We start from the raw sequence: 15313 nt of genomic DNA on the forward strand, positions 1-15313 counted from the left end.
GTGAATACATACAGAAACATAAGTATACACACAAATACACACATACACAGACACAAACATCTACACACTCAAACTTATACACAAACATACATATATATGTCATTACAGGCTAGCTTGGTTTTAGTAGAAGCAATTAAACTATGTTCTATATACTACTTTATACTTTACAGTAAATTAAATTTAACATTTTAAAACATCAAGTTTTAACAATGGATTCTCTGAATTCGTCCCAGCGTTTCTTGTCTATGTGTCAAGAATCAGTACGACAGGAAGCTTCGACAACTATGAGACAGTCATTACAAAACGGATCAAATTTGGTAAGTAACTAAAAGCAGATAACACTGAGACAAATCATTTAGTTTGCCTTCTCTGATCCCATGTGCTGATATTTAGCTCTACTGAATTTGATGGAATTGAATATGAGGCAGAGCTCTTGTACCTCCAGGTATGTTGAATTTCAGCATCATTGATGTTAAGACCAAATTCTACCGACTTGTGTTTTCTGCATTGTTCCATTTGATTTGCTCAAATGACTCAGGCTGGCCAGATTAAAATATGGTCATAAAAGGTGGCTGAGACACTCAGGAGGTCAGCACAAGTGAAAAGGTTGAAACAGAGGAAGGAAACCTGGGGCTGCAACTTCCTCGGAGTTGCAGTCAACATTGGATTGAGATTTTCTCCAGAGATTTCTGCAGGTCCTTCTGTTCAATAGTGAAAACATCACATAGATTTCAATGTGTTCATGACAGAGAGTTACATTCTTTACAAGCTGTATACAGCAGTCATGTTGCATTCTGTTCACAGAATCATAGACTCATACAGAAGGAAGTCATTCGGCCAATTGAGTCTGTACTGACCACAATCCCACCCAGGGCCCTATTCCTGTAACCCCTCATATTTACCCTCCTGATCCCCGCTGACACTAGGGTTAATTTAGCATGGCCAATCCGCCCCAACATGCGCACTTGTTGTCCTTCAATAAAGTTAGGTACAGTTAGAATCAAACACACAGTGCGAAGGGTTTTACCCAGTTACCAGCCCCTCGGCTCACTATAGTTGAAAGGCCTTACACAGTGGCCTCCCCTCATTGTGCCATTGTGTAAGTTGGAGCGCATCCTTCAGCACTTAGTCCTGACCCTTGGAATGTGCCAGTCTCCAACACTCGGTCAAGGACAATTCTTGCGACTGCAAGATCAAGTTTCAGGCAGACCAAAGAGCATCTTTCACCGAGCTAATGATCCTCCAGCATCATCTGATGTTTATCTTGGAGTGCATCCCTGGGAATAGCCACGTAGAGCATAGAATCCTGCATTCCTGGGAACAGCCCCGTAGAGCACAGAATCCTGCATCCCTAGAAACAGTCCCATAGAGCATAGAATGCTGCATCTCGAGGAACAGCCCTGTAGAGCATAGAGTCCTGCATTCCTAGGAAGAGCCCTGTAGAGCACAGAGTCCTGCATCATGGACCTGCTTGGGCTGAACCTCAACGAAAACCACCTCATCTCTCTCCAGACCTTCTTTGCAAAGACACATTCCCAAGGAGGTGTACGGCCATCTCTTCCCCCATGCAGCCACTTCAAGGGCAATGTGTGGTGGTGCAGGGACTTCAGGCACGCACGAAGACTCTGACAGGGAGGACCTTTCTCAGCACCAGCCAAGCTAGGTCTGGGTGCTTGTTTGGGAGTTCTGACGAATGGCAGATGGAGTTCAATTTAGACAAATGCGAGGTAATGCATTTTGGTAGATTGAACCAGGGCAGGATTTAGTTAATGGTAATGCATTAGGGAGAGTTATAAAACAAAGATTTAGAGGTACATGTTCATACTCCTTGAAAGTGGAGTCACAGGTGGACAGAGTGGTGAAGAAGACAATTCAACATGTCCAGTTTCATCGGTCAGAACATTGAATTCAAGAGTGGGACATCTTGTTGAAGTTGTACAAGACATTGGTAAGGCCACACTTGGAATACTGTGTACAGTTCTGGTCACCCAATTATAGAAAGGATATTATTAAATTAGAAAGAGTGCAGAAAAGATTTACTAGGATGTTATCAGGACTTGATGGTTTGAGTTATAAGGAGAGGTTGGATAGACTGGGACATTATCTCCTGGAGCGTAGGAGGCTAAGGGGCAATCTTATAGAGGTCTATAAAATAATGAGGGGCACAGATCAGCTAGATAATCAATAGCTTTTCCCAAAGGTAGGGGAGTCTAAAACGATGCAGCATAGGTTTAGATTCCGAAGGGGCAATTTTTTCACACAGAGGGTGGTGAATGCCTGGAACAAGCTGCCAGAGGTAATAGTAGAGGTGGGTACAATTTTGTCTTTTAAAAAATGTTTAGACAGTTACATGGGTAAAATAGGTATAGAGGGATATAGGCCAAACATGGGCAATTGGGACGAACTTAGTGGATTAAAAAAAAGGGGCAGCATGGAGAGGTTGGGCCGAAGGGCCTGTTTCCATGCTGTAAACCTCTATGATTTCTATGATGAGACATTCTGCCAGATGAGTGCCAGTTTGCTCAGGGAACTATCCAATAGGATCCACCATCTCCCTTTCCCTCAGAGCCTTAAGGACATCATGTACAGACAACTGCCTGATCACTTTGTGATCAAAGGTGCTTTTCTGAACATATTTTTCCATAAGAGACAGATGGCATGACACAATCCAACTACTTGGAGCGTTCTGCTGCAGTGTGACCAAAGCTATCCTTCACAACACCAGGGACAGGTAGACCCTCAGTACGTGGTGACACTTGGTGTTTGTGTACCGAGGATCCATGGACAGCTTAATGCAGCCACATATAAAAGTGGCCATGTGAATGACAGCAGCATTGGGGTACATTTTTCCCCTCCTTATCCAGAGATTTAAGCACCTCCGGAAGCGATCCTTCTTGGGTCTCCAGATGAACATGGAGATGGTTCGGGTGACTGCTGCGGCACAGGGCATGGGCCAGCCCTGCTCTATACCAAGAGTACCTCACGCCTGAGGACCAGGTTTTTGCCCACAATAGCCAAGCAGCTTCTATAGCTATTAATTCCCAGAACTGGTTGCTAGTCTGTCACCAGGGGGCTTATAGCTTGATGGGACTCCATTTCACATCAAGCCAACTCTTACTGGGGTCATTGGCAGGCAGGAAGGATTTGCACATTGACTCAGTCGAATGCACCTTCCTTGGCCATCAAGCACTAGGATGGGACTTGGAACTGGGGCTGGCTCAGAAGTGTCATTATTGTTGGGTACAAACGGCACTTAAATGCAGAGTACTCAATTTCCAAGCTTTAATAACTTGTGCACAAGTAAGAACACGATGCAGGGCAATGCATTGGAAGGTGTTCTGTTGATACGTACAAACAATTTAGCAGTTATAGTTAATGACAGCAAATGAGAAACGAGCAACTCTCTAATTCTTCATTTACATACATATCCACCAATCATAGCATAGCTTTTTTTCCCCTTCCTTATCCAATAGAAAACTGTCTCCTGCTAATCAGGTGGCACGGTGGGTTCGCTCTGCTGCCTCACAGTGCCAGGGATCCGGGTTCAATTCCGGCCTCGGGTCACTGTCTGTGCAGAGTTCGCACATTCTCCCCATGTCTGCGTGGGTTTCCTCCGGGTGCTCGTGTTTCCTCCCACACTCCAAAGATGTGCAGGTTAGGTTGATTGGCCACGCTAAATTGACCCTCAGTGTCAAGGGGACTAGCAGGGCAAAAATGTGGGGTTGCGGGGATAGGGTGTGATTGTGGTCGGTACTGAGTCGATAAGCCAAATGGCCTCCTTTTGCACTGTAGGATTCTATGGTAATTAGCATCATATGTCCCATATCTCACTATTTGGTATTTTGTTATGGAATTGTCTAATTTTCCATCCCCTGGCGAAGGCTGGGAACAAAATGTTTATGGAACTTACATAAGGTGAAGATTAGTCGCTCATCCTGAATACACAAGCACTGGCTTTACTAAAGGCCCCATAAGCTGATAAGTATTATTTGACAGAGTTTTCTTCTGACAATTATGGAAGTTGAATTTTCACAATTATTGTAACCTAACTTCCACAGAGGCAGGGACACTACCCACCTCAAGAGGGCAATATTTAATTATGCTCCATGTTGCCAGTCTTCCACTCCACAAAATGAAGGTAACGCCCTCATAATTATGTCCCCCTTCTTTCAAATAGCCAGCGACGAGAGTGTCCAGGTGAATGACGTCCGGCATTTCCTCAAACGGACTTCTTGCCCGATGAAACTGCAGCTTCACAAATCTTACCTCTTGATGGGAAAGGATGGACAAACCAAGGATGAGAACGGAAAGTAAGCAATTATTTTTGATCCCTTGATAAAATTGTTGAAAGAAACGCTTGGCCACATCAAACGGAATGACATTGTTGAGACCCGCGCATTGAATCGCTTCAATGGCCAGATTATCTTTACTTATGGGCTCTTGCTGTGCATGTGTTAGCTGCAGATTTCTTACATTCTATCAGTGGCCCAGCTTGGTAAGTGGTCAACTGACCACCAAGTATTTTTTATCTCCGGGTTGGGGTGGGGTGGTGGGGGTGGTGGGGGAGGTGCAGGAAGGCAAGGGAGGAATCTAAAAAGGCACTGAAAATAACAAAATTAAATTAAATGTAAGTTGCCATCGTCCCAGATGACAATAGGTTGCTCTCCCCTTTAAAAGAGAGAGAGAGCTGACTAGTGGTGACTTAAAATCATAAAGTCCCTACAGTGCAGAAGCAGGCCATTCGGCCCATTTGAGCCCACACCAACCACAATCTCCCCTATCCCCGTAACCCCATGTATTTACCCTGCTGGTCCCCCCAGCACTAAGGGGGCAATTTATCATGGCCAGTCCACCTAATCTGCACATCTTTGGATTGTGAGAGGAACACAGTAAAAAGTCCAACGCCGGCATACCCACATTGTGAGAGGAAACCAGAGCACTCAGACGGACACAGAGAGAATGTACAGCCTCCATGTAGGCAGTCACACAACTGTGGAATTGAACCCAGGTCCCTGGCACTGTGAGGCAACAATGCTAACCACTGTGCCACCGTGAGCCCCAACCTGAAGGCCAGCATACTTCAGGCGAGGGGCAAGGTTGAGAAGACCAGGTTTCATGGATAATCTCAGCTGGTATGGCAAACCATACTCATCTGAACAAACAACATTAGAGGACAAGAGGGACTTTGGGATGTATGCCCACAGGTTCCTAAAGCACTAGTAGATAAGGTGGCCAAGAAGACATATTTGATTCTTGTCTTTGATAACTGAGGCATAGAATATAAGAGCAGTGAGGTTATGATGGAGTTGTATAGAACGCTGGTTAGGCCACAGCTAGAGCACTGTGTGTAGCTCTGTCACCGCATTAAAGGAAGGATGTGGTTGCACTGGAGAGGATGTAGAAGTGATTCGCCAGGGTGTTGCCTGGGCTGGGATGTTTCCGCTATGAAGAGAGGCTGGTTAGACTGGCGCTGTTCTCCTTAGAGCAGAGAAGGCTGAGATGTATAAAATTGTGAGGTACATAGATGGAGTAGATGGGAAGGAATTTTTCCCCTGAGTAGGGGAATGGAATTGGAAACAGGGCACTGGGTGGCATGGAGGCACAGTGCTGCCTCATAGTGCCAGGCACCCAGGTTCAATTCACAGGTTGGCTCACTGTCTGATGTGTGAACTTCGCACATTCTCCCCGTGCCTGTGTGGGTTTCCTCCGAATGCTCCGGTTTCTACCCACTGTCCAAAGATGTGCGTAGCCATGCTACGTTTCCCCTTAGTGTTAGGGGGACTAGCGAGGGTAAATGCATGGGGCTGGGGGCATGGGGCCTGGGTGGGATTGTGGTCAGTGTAGACTCGATGGGCCAAATGGCCTTCCTATAGATTCTATGAATCTAGAGAGATCAATAACCAGGGGACATAGATTGAAATAAGATTTAGAGGGGATTTGAGAAAAAGCTTTTTCACCTAGAGGGTGGAACTCGCTGCCTGAAAGGCAGGAACCCTCACAACATTAAAGAAGCATTGAGATGAGCACTTGAAACATCACGGTGTACAAGATTACAGAGGAAAATGGCATCCAGATCGCTGCTCAGTGACCGTTGCAAACATGATGGGCCAAAGGGCCTCTTTTTGTGCTCCAAAAGTCTGTAATTCTAATTTTCCTTCTTTATTTCTGTTTCCCTGCACTCTCCCCACCCTGCCGACAAACACAGGACACAGTACGTTCTTGACTTACATTCTTGGGTTGAAGAGGTGCCGGCAGAAGAAAGATGCCAAGCCACCAAAGCCAGAAAAGCCTGCGACAAATTAACGCAATTCATCAGCAACCTTCAAACAATTGGGTGCCAACTTTAGGGGCAGTTGGACGTGACGCTTCTCAGCTACCCTGCGCTGTAACCTGATTACGTGAAATTCATTTACATTAAAGCTCACACACGGAAGAAGTATTTCAAACTCATGTTGCAATGTTCATAGCAGTGACTTGCCTCGTTTTCAATGAATATATCCCCTCACATAAAGCTTAAACTTGAATGCGACCCCAACTTAAGTGTTTCTTGATTTTATTTATTATTGTCACGTGTATTGATAAACAGTGAGAAATAGTGTTTCCTCCGCTCTACGCAGACAAAGCTTACCGTTCATAGAGAAGGAAAGGACATGGCGTGGTATTTACCTGCGTGGATTCAACAGAACAAACCTGTCCAAAGCAAGGTGGGAGTGAGGGGAGAGTGGCAGGGCGGGGGAGGGGTGAGGCAGCCACAGCTCCTCCAATCACAGGCCACTGTTCCCCTGCTTTTGCTTCCCATTGGTGGACTCAGGCTACCAATCAGCCGCGAAAGAGTGAGAGAGACAGATTCTGATTGGAGGAGCAGTAATGCCAGCAGTGGTGAATGTAGCAGTGTCAGGCCCAGATGGAAGGGAAGCATTGCCTGAAATAGGTATTTGATTTGATTTGATTTATTATTGTCACATGTATTAACGTACAGTGAAAAGCATTGTTTCTTGTGCGCTATACAGACAAAACATACCGTTCATAGAGAAGGAAAAAAGAGACTGGAGAATGTAGTGTTACAGTCATAGCTTGGATGTGGAGAAAGATCAACTTAGCGCAAAGTAGGTCCATTTAAAAGTCTGACAGCAGGGGAGAAGCTGTTCTTGAGTTGTTTGGTACGTGACCTCAGACTTTTGTATCTTTTTCCCGAAGGAAGAAGGTGGAAGAGAGAATGCCCGAGGTGCGTGGGGTCCTTGATTATACTGGCTGCTTTTCCAAGGCAGTGGAAGTGTAGACAGAGTCAATCGGTGGGAGGCTGATTTGCATGATGGACTGGGCTTCATTCATGACCTTTTATAGTTCCTTGCGGTCTTGGACAGAGCAGGAGCCATACAAAGCTGTGATATAACCAGAAAAAATGCTTTCTATGGTGCATCTGTAAAAGTTGGTGAGAATCGTGGCGGATATGCCAAATTTCCTTAGTCTTCAGAGAAAGTAGGAGCATTGGTGAACTTTCTTAACTATGGTGTCGGCATGGGGGGACCAGGACAGGTTGTTGGTGATCTGGACACCTAAAAACTTGAAGCTCTCGACCCTTTTCTACTTCGTCCTCACTGATGTAGACAGGGGCATGTTCTCCACTTGGCTTCCTGAAGTCAATGACAATAGAGCAAGGATAGGGTCAGGAATGGCTGGCCCGGAGTCCCCGAGGGTGTCAGGCATGACTGGAGCCACCAGGGGTGTCAAGCATGGCCGGTCTGGAGCCCCCGGGGGGGGAGTCAGGCACGGCCAGTTCGGAGCCTAGGCAGGGCAAGCTCAAGTCCAGGCCCCAGGGGGCTGGGGGGGGGGGGGGGTAGTGGGGGCCGGGGGGGGGGGGGGGGGGGGTGGAGGCAGTGAAAGTTTGGTGGACCTGGAGAAGAAAAGATGCAGTAGTGAAAATGTGAGGGTGAGAAAAAGTGTATGTGTGTGTGGGAGATTGTCAGACAGACTCTCCAAAATCCACTGCCGGATAAGCAGAAATTTATTTCAATGAAACTTTGGAAAGGCCAAAGTGGTGGTCCTAAGACCCACCACCCTCCCCCCACACCATGACAAATTATGTTTCCTATCACAGATCATTGAATCCTACAATGTAGAAGGAGGCCATTTGGCCCATTGAGTCTACATCAGCCACAATCCCATCCAGGCCCTATCCCCATAACCCCATGCACTTACCCTAGCTCGTCCCCCTGACACTAACGGGCAATTCAGCATAGCCAATCCATCTAACCAGCACATGGGAGGAAACCGGGGCACCTGGAAGAAACCCACACAGGGGAGAACATGCAAGCTCCACAGATGGTGACCTAAGCCAGGAATCGAACCCACGTCCCTGGCACTGTGAGGCAGCAGTGCTAAGCACTGTGCCACCATGTCACCCCTCGGCATTGATTATCGGTTGGTGGGGGGGTAGTAGGCAGGAATATGGAGTTGATCAGCAATGACCTTATTGAATGGCAGACCAGGCTAGAGGGGCCAAATGGCCTTATCCTGCTCCTAATTCCTATGTTCGCATGTCTGTATGTAGATGTATGTGTGGTTTGCACACCACCAGTGATTAGGATCAGGAATGTGCTGCCTGACAGTGTGGCAGAGGCAGGTTCAACCGAGACAATCAATAAGGAATTGCGTTGTTATCTGAAAAGGAAGAAGGTGCGGAGATTTGGAGAGAAATGGGAGGGGCGCTAAGTAAATTTCTCCTTCGGAGAGCAAGCATGCACACGATGGGTCGAATGGCCTCCTTCTATGCTGAAACCTTTCTGTGATTCTAGGAATGCTGCATGTGGAATGGTTCAGGATGAATCTTCACACAAATAAAAACATGCCTTTGTAGATGTTCTTCCCAAAGGCAGGTATCAGAAGGGTGTGAGGAATGGTCTCTTAATGAGAGCATCCACCTTCTGGGGCAGCAGAGGCTGAGCAGGAAGCAAAATTTCCCGTGAAGCTTGTTTCAAAGTTCTCGTAATGCATGCTGTCTGCTAACTAACTTTGTCAATCAATGGTTAGGTCAGCAAAGCATCTCCTTCTCCCACAGACCCATGAGAATATAAGAACATAAGAACATAAGAAACAGGAGCAGGAGTAGGCCATCTAGCCCTTCGAGCCTGCCCCGCCATTCAATAAGATCATGGCTGATCTGTCGTGGCTCAGTTCCACTTTCCCGCCCTCTCCCCATAACCCTTAATCCCCTCTCTTATCAAGAACCCATCAACCCGCTTCTTAAAAATATTTAGCGAGGCAGCCTCCACCACTTCAACGGGCAGAGAATTCCAGAGATTCACCACCCTTTGAGTGAAGAAGTTCCTCCTCAACTCCGTTCTAAACCGCCCCCCCTTTATCTTGAGGCTGTGCCCTCTAGTCCTACTGTCCTTTCTGAGAGGGAAGAGTCTCTCCACCTCTATCCTATCCATCCCATTCATCATCTTATACGTCTCAATGAGATCTCCCCTCATTCTTCTAAACTCTAACGAGTACAAGCCTAGTTTATTCAGCCTCTCCTCATAGCTCAATCCCCTCAACTCCGGTATCAGCCTAGTAAACCTCCTCTGCACTCCCTCCAGGGCCAAAATATCCTTGCGCAGGTGCGGCGCCCAAAACTGCACACAGTACTCCAGCTGCGGCCTCACCAGTGCCCTATACAGCTGCAGCAAGACCTCCCTACTTTTATATTCAATCCCCCTCGCTATGAAGGCCAGCATCCCATTTGCCTTCCTGACCACCTGCTGCACCTGCAAGCTGGGTTTTTGCGACTCATGCACAAGGACCCCGAGGTCCCTCTGCACCGTCGCCTGCTGCAGTTTTTCGCCACGTAAGTAATAGTCCTTCCTACCAAAGTGGACCACCTCACACTTGCCAACATTAAATTCCATTTGCCATTTCCTGGCCCATTCGCCCAGCCTATCTAGATCCTTCTGCAGACTCTCCACACCCTCCGCACAATTTGCCTTTCCCCCAATCTTGGTGTCATCAGCAAATTTCGACACCCTGCACTCGGTTCCCTCCTCCAGATCATCTATATAAATGGTAAATAGCTGAGGCCCCAGCACCGACCCCTGGGGCACCCCACTAGTCACCAACCGCCAATCCGAATAGCACCCATTGACCCCCACTCTCTGCCTCCTATTTGACAACCAATCCTCTATCCACGCTAACACCCTACCCCCAACTCCATGTCCCCTGACCTTCTGCAATAACCTCTTGTGAGGTACCTTGTCAAACGCCTTCTGAAAATCAAGAAAGACCACATCCACCGGCTCTCCTCTATCCACTGCCCTAGACACATCCTCATAGAACTCCAGTAAATTTGTCAGACACGACTTCCCTTTAATGAAACCGTGTTGCGTCCGCCCTATCAAGCAATTCCCTTCAAGATGCCTCGCAATTTCCTCCTTAATGACGGATTCTAACATTTTACCTACCACAGACGTTAAACTAACCGGCCTATAATTCCCCGCCTTTTGCCTGGCACCCTTCTTAAACAACGGCGTAACATTAGCCGTTTTCCAATCTTCCGGCACTTCCCCGGAATCCAGCGACGTCTGGAAAATAACCACCAAGGCATCCACTATAACCTCCGCCATTTCTTTCAGAACCCTCGGATGCATTCCATCCGGTCCTGGGGACTTGTCCACAATCAGCCCCTCCAGTCTGTCGAGCACCACCTCTCTAGTAACAGTAATGTCATTAAGACCCTCCAGCCCTACCACCTTTCCATCGCTAACACCCGGCAAATTATTCACGTCCTCCTCCGTGAAGACAGAAACAAAAAAGTTATTCAAGACCTTAGCCATATCCCCATCCCCTACCACTAGGTCCCCTTTCTCATCCTCTAAAGGACCAACGTTCACCCTAGCCAGCCTCTTCCTTTTTATATATTTATAAAAACTCTTGCTATCCTTTTTTATATTAAGTGCTAGCCCAGCCTCATAGCTTCTCCTACCCTCCTTTATCAACTTCTTTGTCAATCTTTGTTGACATTTAAACCTTTCCCAATCCTCTTCTCGCCCACTACTCTTAGCTACTCTAAATTCCTCCGCTTTTAATTTAACACTTTCCTTCACCTCCTTCGTTATCCACGGCTTATTACCTCTCTTCCTACTGTCCTTTTTAACCATCGGAATAAATTTCTGCTGAGCACCAAGAAAGATCTCCTTAAAGATCCTCCACTGCTCCTCAGCAGACCTACCTTCCAACGCACTCCCCCAGTCCACATTCGCCAATTCTTCTCTCATCCTACCGTACTCCCCTCTGTTCAAACAAAGGACGCGTGTCCGGGAACCCACTTTCTCCTCCTCCATCTGCACCAGAAACTCCACCATACAATGATCACTCTCTCCAAGAGGATCCTTCACCGCAAGGTCCCTAATTCTACCCGCCTCATTACATAGCACCAGATCCAAGATAGCTCGCTCCCTCGTCGGCTCCAACACACACTGTTCAAGGAAATTATCCCGGCAGCATTCCAAGAACTCCTCCTCGAGCCCACCTCGTCCAACATGGGTCGACCAATCAATATGCAGATTGAAATCTCCCATAACTACTGCCGTCCCATTCCTGCACGCCACACTTATTTGCGTGTTAACAGCCCGCCCCACCTCCAGATCATTATTCGGGGGCCTATAGACGACACCCACCAGCGTCTTCCTCCCTTTGCTGTTCCTAATCTCCACCCACAACGATTCCACGTTCTGCTCTTTGGCTCCGATATCATCCCTTGCTACCACCTTGATACTATCCTTAATCAGCAGAGCTACGCCACCCCCTCTTTCCTCCTGCCTATCCTTCCTAAACACTTGATAGCCCTGTACATTCATCTCCCAGTCCCTGTCACCTTGCAGCCACGTCTCTGTAATGGCCACCAGATCGTATCCATTTGTGTCGATCTGCGCCACCAGCTCATCCACTTTATTCCGAATGCTTCATGCATTCAGATAAAGCGCTTTCATCCCAGCCTTCACCTGGACCCTATTTGCCGTAACACCACCAATTGGGACATCCTTGGCCTCTTCCCTTACCTGTACCCTCTCCTTAACTTTAGACCTCGTAGCGTCACCTACCCTCGCACCCTCCCCCCCCTAATTAGTTTAAAGCCCTGTCTACAGTCCTCTTTACTCGATTCGCCAACACTCTGGTCCCAGCACGATTCAGACCAACCCCATCCCGCCCGAACAAGTCCCACCTACCCCAATACTGGTGCCAATGCCCCATAAATTCGAACCCATTCCTCCCACACCAATCCCTGAGCCACCCATTCACTTCCTTTATCCTGTCAACCCTACGCCCGTCTGCACTCAGTTCAGGCAGTAGCCCAGAGACGACCACCTTGTCGGTTCTACTTTTTAATTCCATTCCCAGCTTCTCATACTCCCTCCCCAGATCCTCAGTCCGCACTTTGCCTACGTCGCCGGCACCCACATGTACCACAACGACCGGATTCTCACCCTCCCACTCCAGGTTCCTCTGCAGCCCAGCTGCGACATCCTGTACCCGAGCACCAGGCAGACAACACACCCTTCTGTGCACTTTGTCATTGTGACAAAGGACAGTGTCAATACTCTTCACCCCACTATCTCCAATCACTACTACGTTCCTTTTCCCCTTCTCTTTGCCTATGTCCTGCTGCATCACTGTACCGTGTGCAGTTTGCTCACCAACCTCACCTGCCTCGTCCTCTTCCAGACTGGAAGCAAGAACCTCAAACCTGTTATGCAGATTAAGAGGCTGAGGCCTCCGCTCCTCACCCCCCTTCCTCCTCCCAGCAGCCCCCTTTTGTCCCTGACCCTTAGATTTAGCCAGTCTAGGGGCACCCTCTCTCCCCCTGATGAGCCTCAGTGTCTGTAGCTCAGAGGCCAGCTCATCCACCTTGAGCTGGAGCTCCTCCAGCAACCTGCACTTACTGCAGACATGGTCACTGGGAAGGACCCTGGGGTCTGCCAGTTCCCACATCATACAGAAACCACACATCACATGCCCCTCCATTATTCACTGTAATTTTTTATGGGGAAAAAATTTTTTTCCTTGTTTCTTGCTGTAGTAGTTTTGAAAAAAATTTTTTTTTCCTTGTTTTTTTTCAAACAAACTCACCTGGCCTTTTTTCCTTCCAGCCCTTTTTGATATTAAGCCCTATTAACTCACTCTGCTTCCCCCTCACTCCGCTGCCCGCTCAGACGCTGCCCGCTGTCTACACCAGGCCTCCTTTTAAACCTGGCACTGATTTAAAGCAGGCTGGTCCACAAATGCCTTTTCACCACTCCCTCAGAATTCTTAAAGCAGTAAATACAATAAATAAATGCTTTAAACAGTTCTACAAAGAGTAAAGTGCTTTAAACTTATTTTAAACAGGTTTTTAACAGGTAAAATCTTAGCTCTCTCTCTCTGCTCCAGCAAACAATGGAAGGCTTCACCGTGTGGCCCCTTGAATGTTTTAAGTTTATTTATTAGTGTCACAGGTAGGCTTACATTAACACTGCAATGAAGTTACAGTGAAAATCCCCCTTGTCGCCACGCTCTGACTCCTGTTTCGGGTAAACTGAGGGAGAATTTACCATGGCCAGTCCGCCTAACCTGCACATCTTTGGACTGTGAGAGGAAACCAGAGCTCTCAGAGGAAACCCACGCAGACACGGGGAGAACATGCAGACTCCGCACACGGTGACCCAAGCTGGGAATTGAACTCAGGTCCCTGGTGCTGTGAGGCAGTAGTGCTAACCATTGTGCCACCGCGCCAGTTACATCTGGATTAACTTGCAATTAATGGTGTTTTCCAGCAGTTTTTTTTCTGAGGAAGAAGTGTTGAGGCATGGGGAATGGAGAATTTCAGAGCAGTGTGGAAGAAACCCAGTCTTCACAGGCAGAATCTCAGCACACAGTATATATAGTGTTGCATAGCAAGGACCTCTGCACACCTCGAGGTAGCTGGGCACAAAGGTGGCCATCGAGATAAGGGTAACATTTTCTGCCCCAGTTACCTTAGAGATTTATACATGATGTTCCACGGACAATTTCTGCATCATCAAAGCCTTCCATGCCCAGTGGACACCATGAGGAACTAGGGCACTATTGACCCCTTTAATCACATTTGCTTTGATGTTTTAAACATTCTTTTCAAGGTATTATTACCTTTATAATAATTCCAGGAGTCAGTGTAAAGGAACAGTGTTTTAATACACAAAATAGAATAAAACAGAACCACAAGGCTGGGGTAAACAGAAACAGGTCCTAACAATAACGGACCCACTCAGGGTCCTGCTTTATACCCGGCTCAGTATACAAATTTCACCTGGTGAGTTAATTACCAATCTACAGGGAGCTTGTATTCTATGTACCTTACAGGGAGGTCAACCAGTGATTTCCCCGTTCAATTCCTGGGGGTTATCACAACATTTATGCAGTATCCCTTTAAGGAACTGCATTTGTAATATATCACACAATTTGTTGACTTAGTCACCACAAAACCCCATATATTTACCCTGCTAATCCCCCTGACACAAGGGTCAACTTCGTACAGCCAATCCACCTAACCTGTCCATCTTTGGACTGTGGGAGGAAACCAGAGCACCTGCAGGAAACCCATGCAGACACAGGGAGATCGTACAGCCTCCACACAGACAGTGACCCAAAGCCAAAATTGAACCTGGGTCCCTGGCACTGTGAGGCAGCAGCAGTGCTAACCACTGTGCCACCGTGCCAACCTATAATTGGTATGCATTATTAATTATCAATTAAATATTAATTGAGTTGGTACATTTCCCTCTGTCTCATTGCCTCAACAGCACCTTTGCAGATAAAGAACGTCCTGATGTCTGCCTTAATTGTTTCCCAGCGGTAGGTGAGAGACAAGAAGAGACATTTCATCATCCACCAATCTTTGCAATCCCAATCTTTGTGCTCCTCAGTGCTTTCCGGCTCCAAAGATCAGCTTCCATGCCGAATGTTTTGAATTCCTGGATGTGAAAGTCGGCCAGTAGGATGCCAAAGGCACAAGTCAGGATTGTGAAGGAATTCTCTCCCCTTGCCTGGATGATTGCAACACTTAAGTCCTCTATCCAGTTATGATAGAGACAGAAATTGTGTCTGTGAAAGCTTCTTCAATGTGAAACTTTCAGCAGAAAGCTCTTTATCAAAGGGAATGGTGAGATTGTAGGATTTGCCAATTTTGTGGTGACTCAAAGCAAATTATGGGAGGAAGCAAGCAGTAGTAGAATAAATAGCTGAGGTAGGAAAGTTAGCTTGTGAGGAGCCACACAGTGCAGAAGGAAGCCATTCAGGCCATCGAGTCTGCACTGACTCT

The 15313-nt window shown here is 47.2% G+C and overlaps 1 protein-coding gene across 1 annotated transcript in view; it reads left to right on the top strand.

Moving 5' to 3' along the window:
* Window positions 1–6347, top strand: part of LOC145348501 (complement C4-like) — a 105460-nt gene extending 99113 nt beyond the window's left edge. The window contains exons 39-41 of the mRNA XM_080196691.1: window positions 234–317; window positions 4178–4310; window positions 6206–6347. Of these exons, the coding sequence (XP_080052817.1) occupies window positions 234–317; window positions 4178–4310; window positions 6206–6347 (359 nt within the window). The remainder of the gene's footprint in view (window positions 1–233; window positions 318–4177; window positions 4311–6205) is intronic.
* The last annotated feature ends 8966 nt before the right edge of the window (window positions 6348–15313 follow it).

Source organism: Carcharhinus amblyrhynchos, chromosome 9, assembly GCF_965287045.1.
Source record: "Carcharhinus amblyrhynchos chromosome 9, sCarAmb.v2.hapA, whole genome shotgun sequence".
NCBI classification, from domain to species: Eukaryota; Metazoa; Chordata; class Chondrichthyes; order Carcharhiniformes; family Carcharhinidae; genus Carcharhinus; species Carcharhinus amblyrhynchos.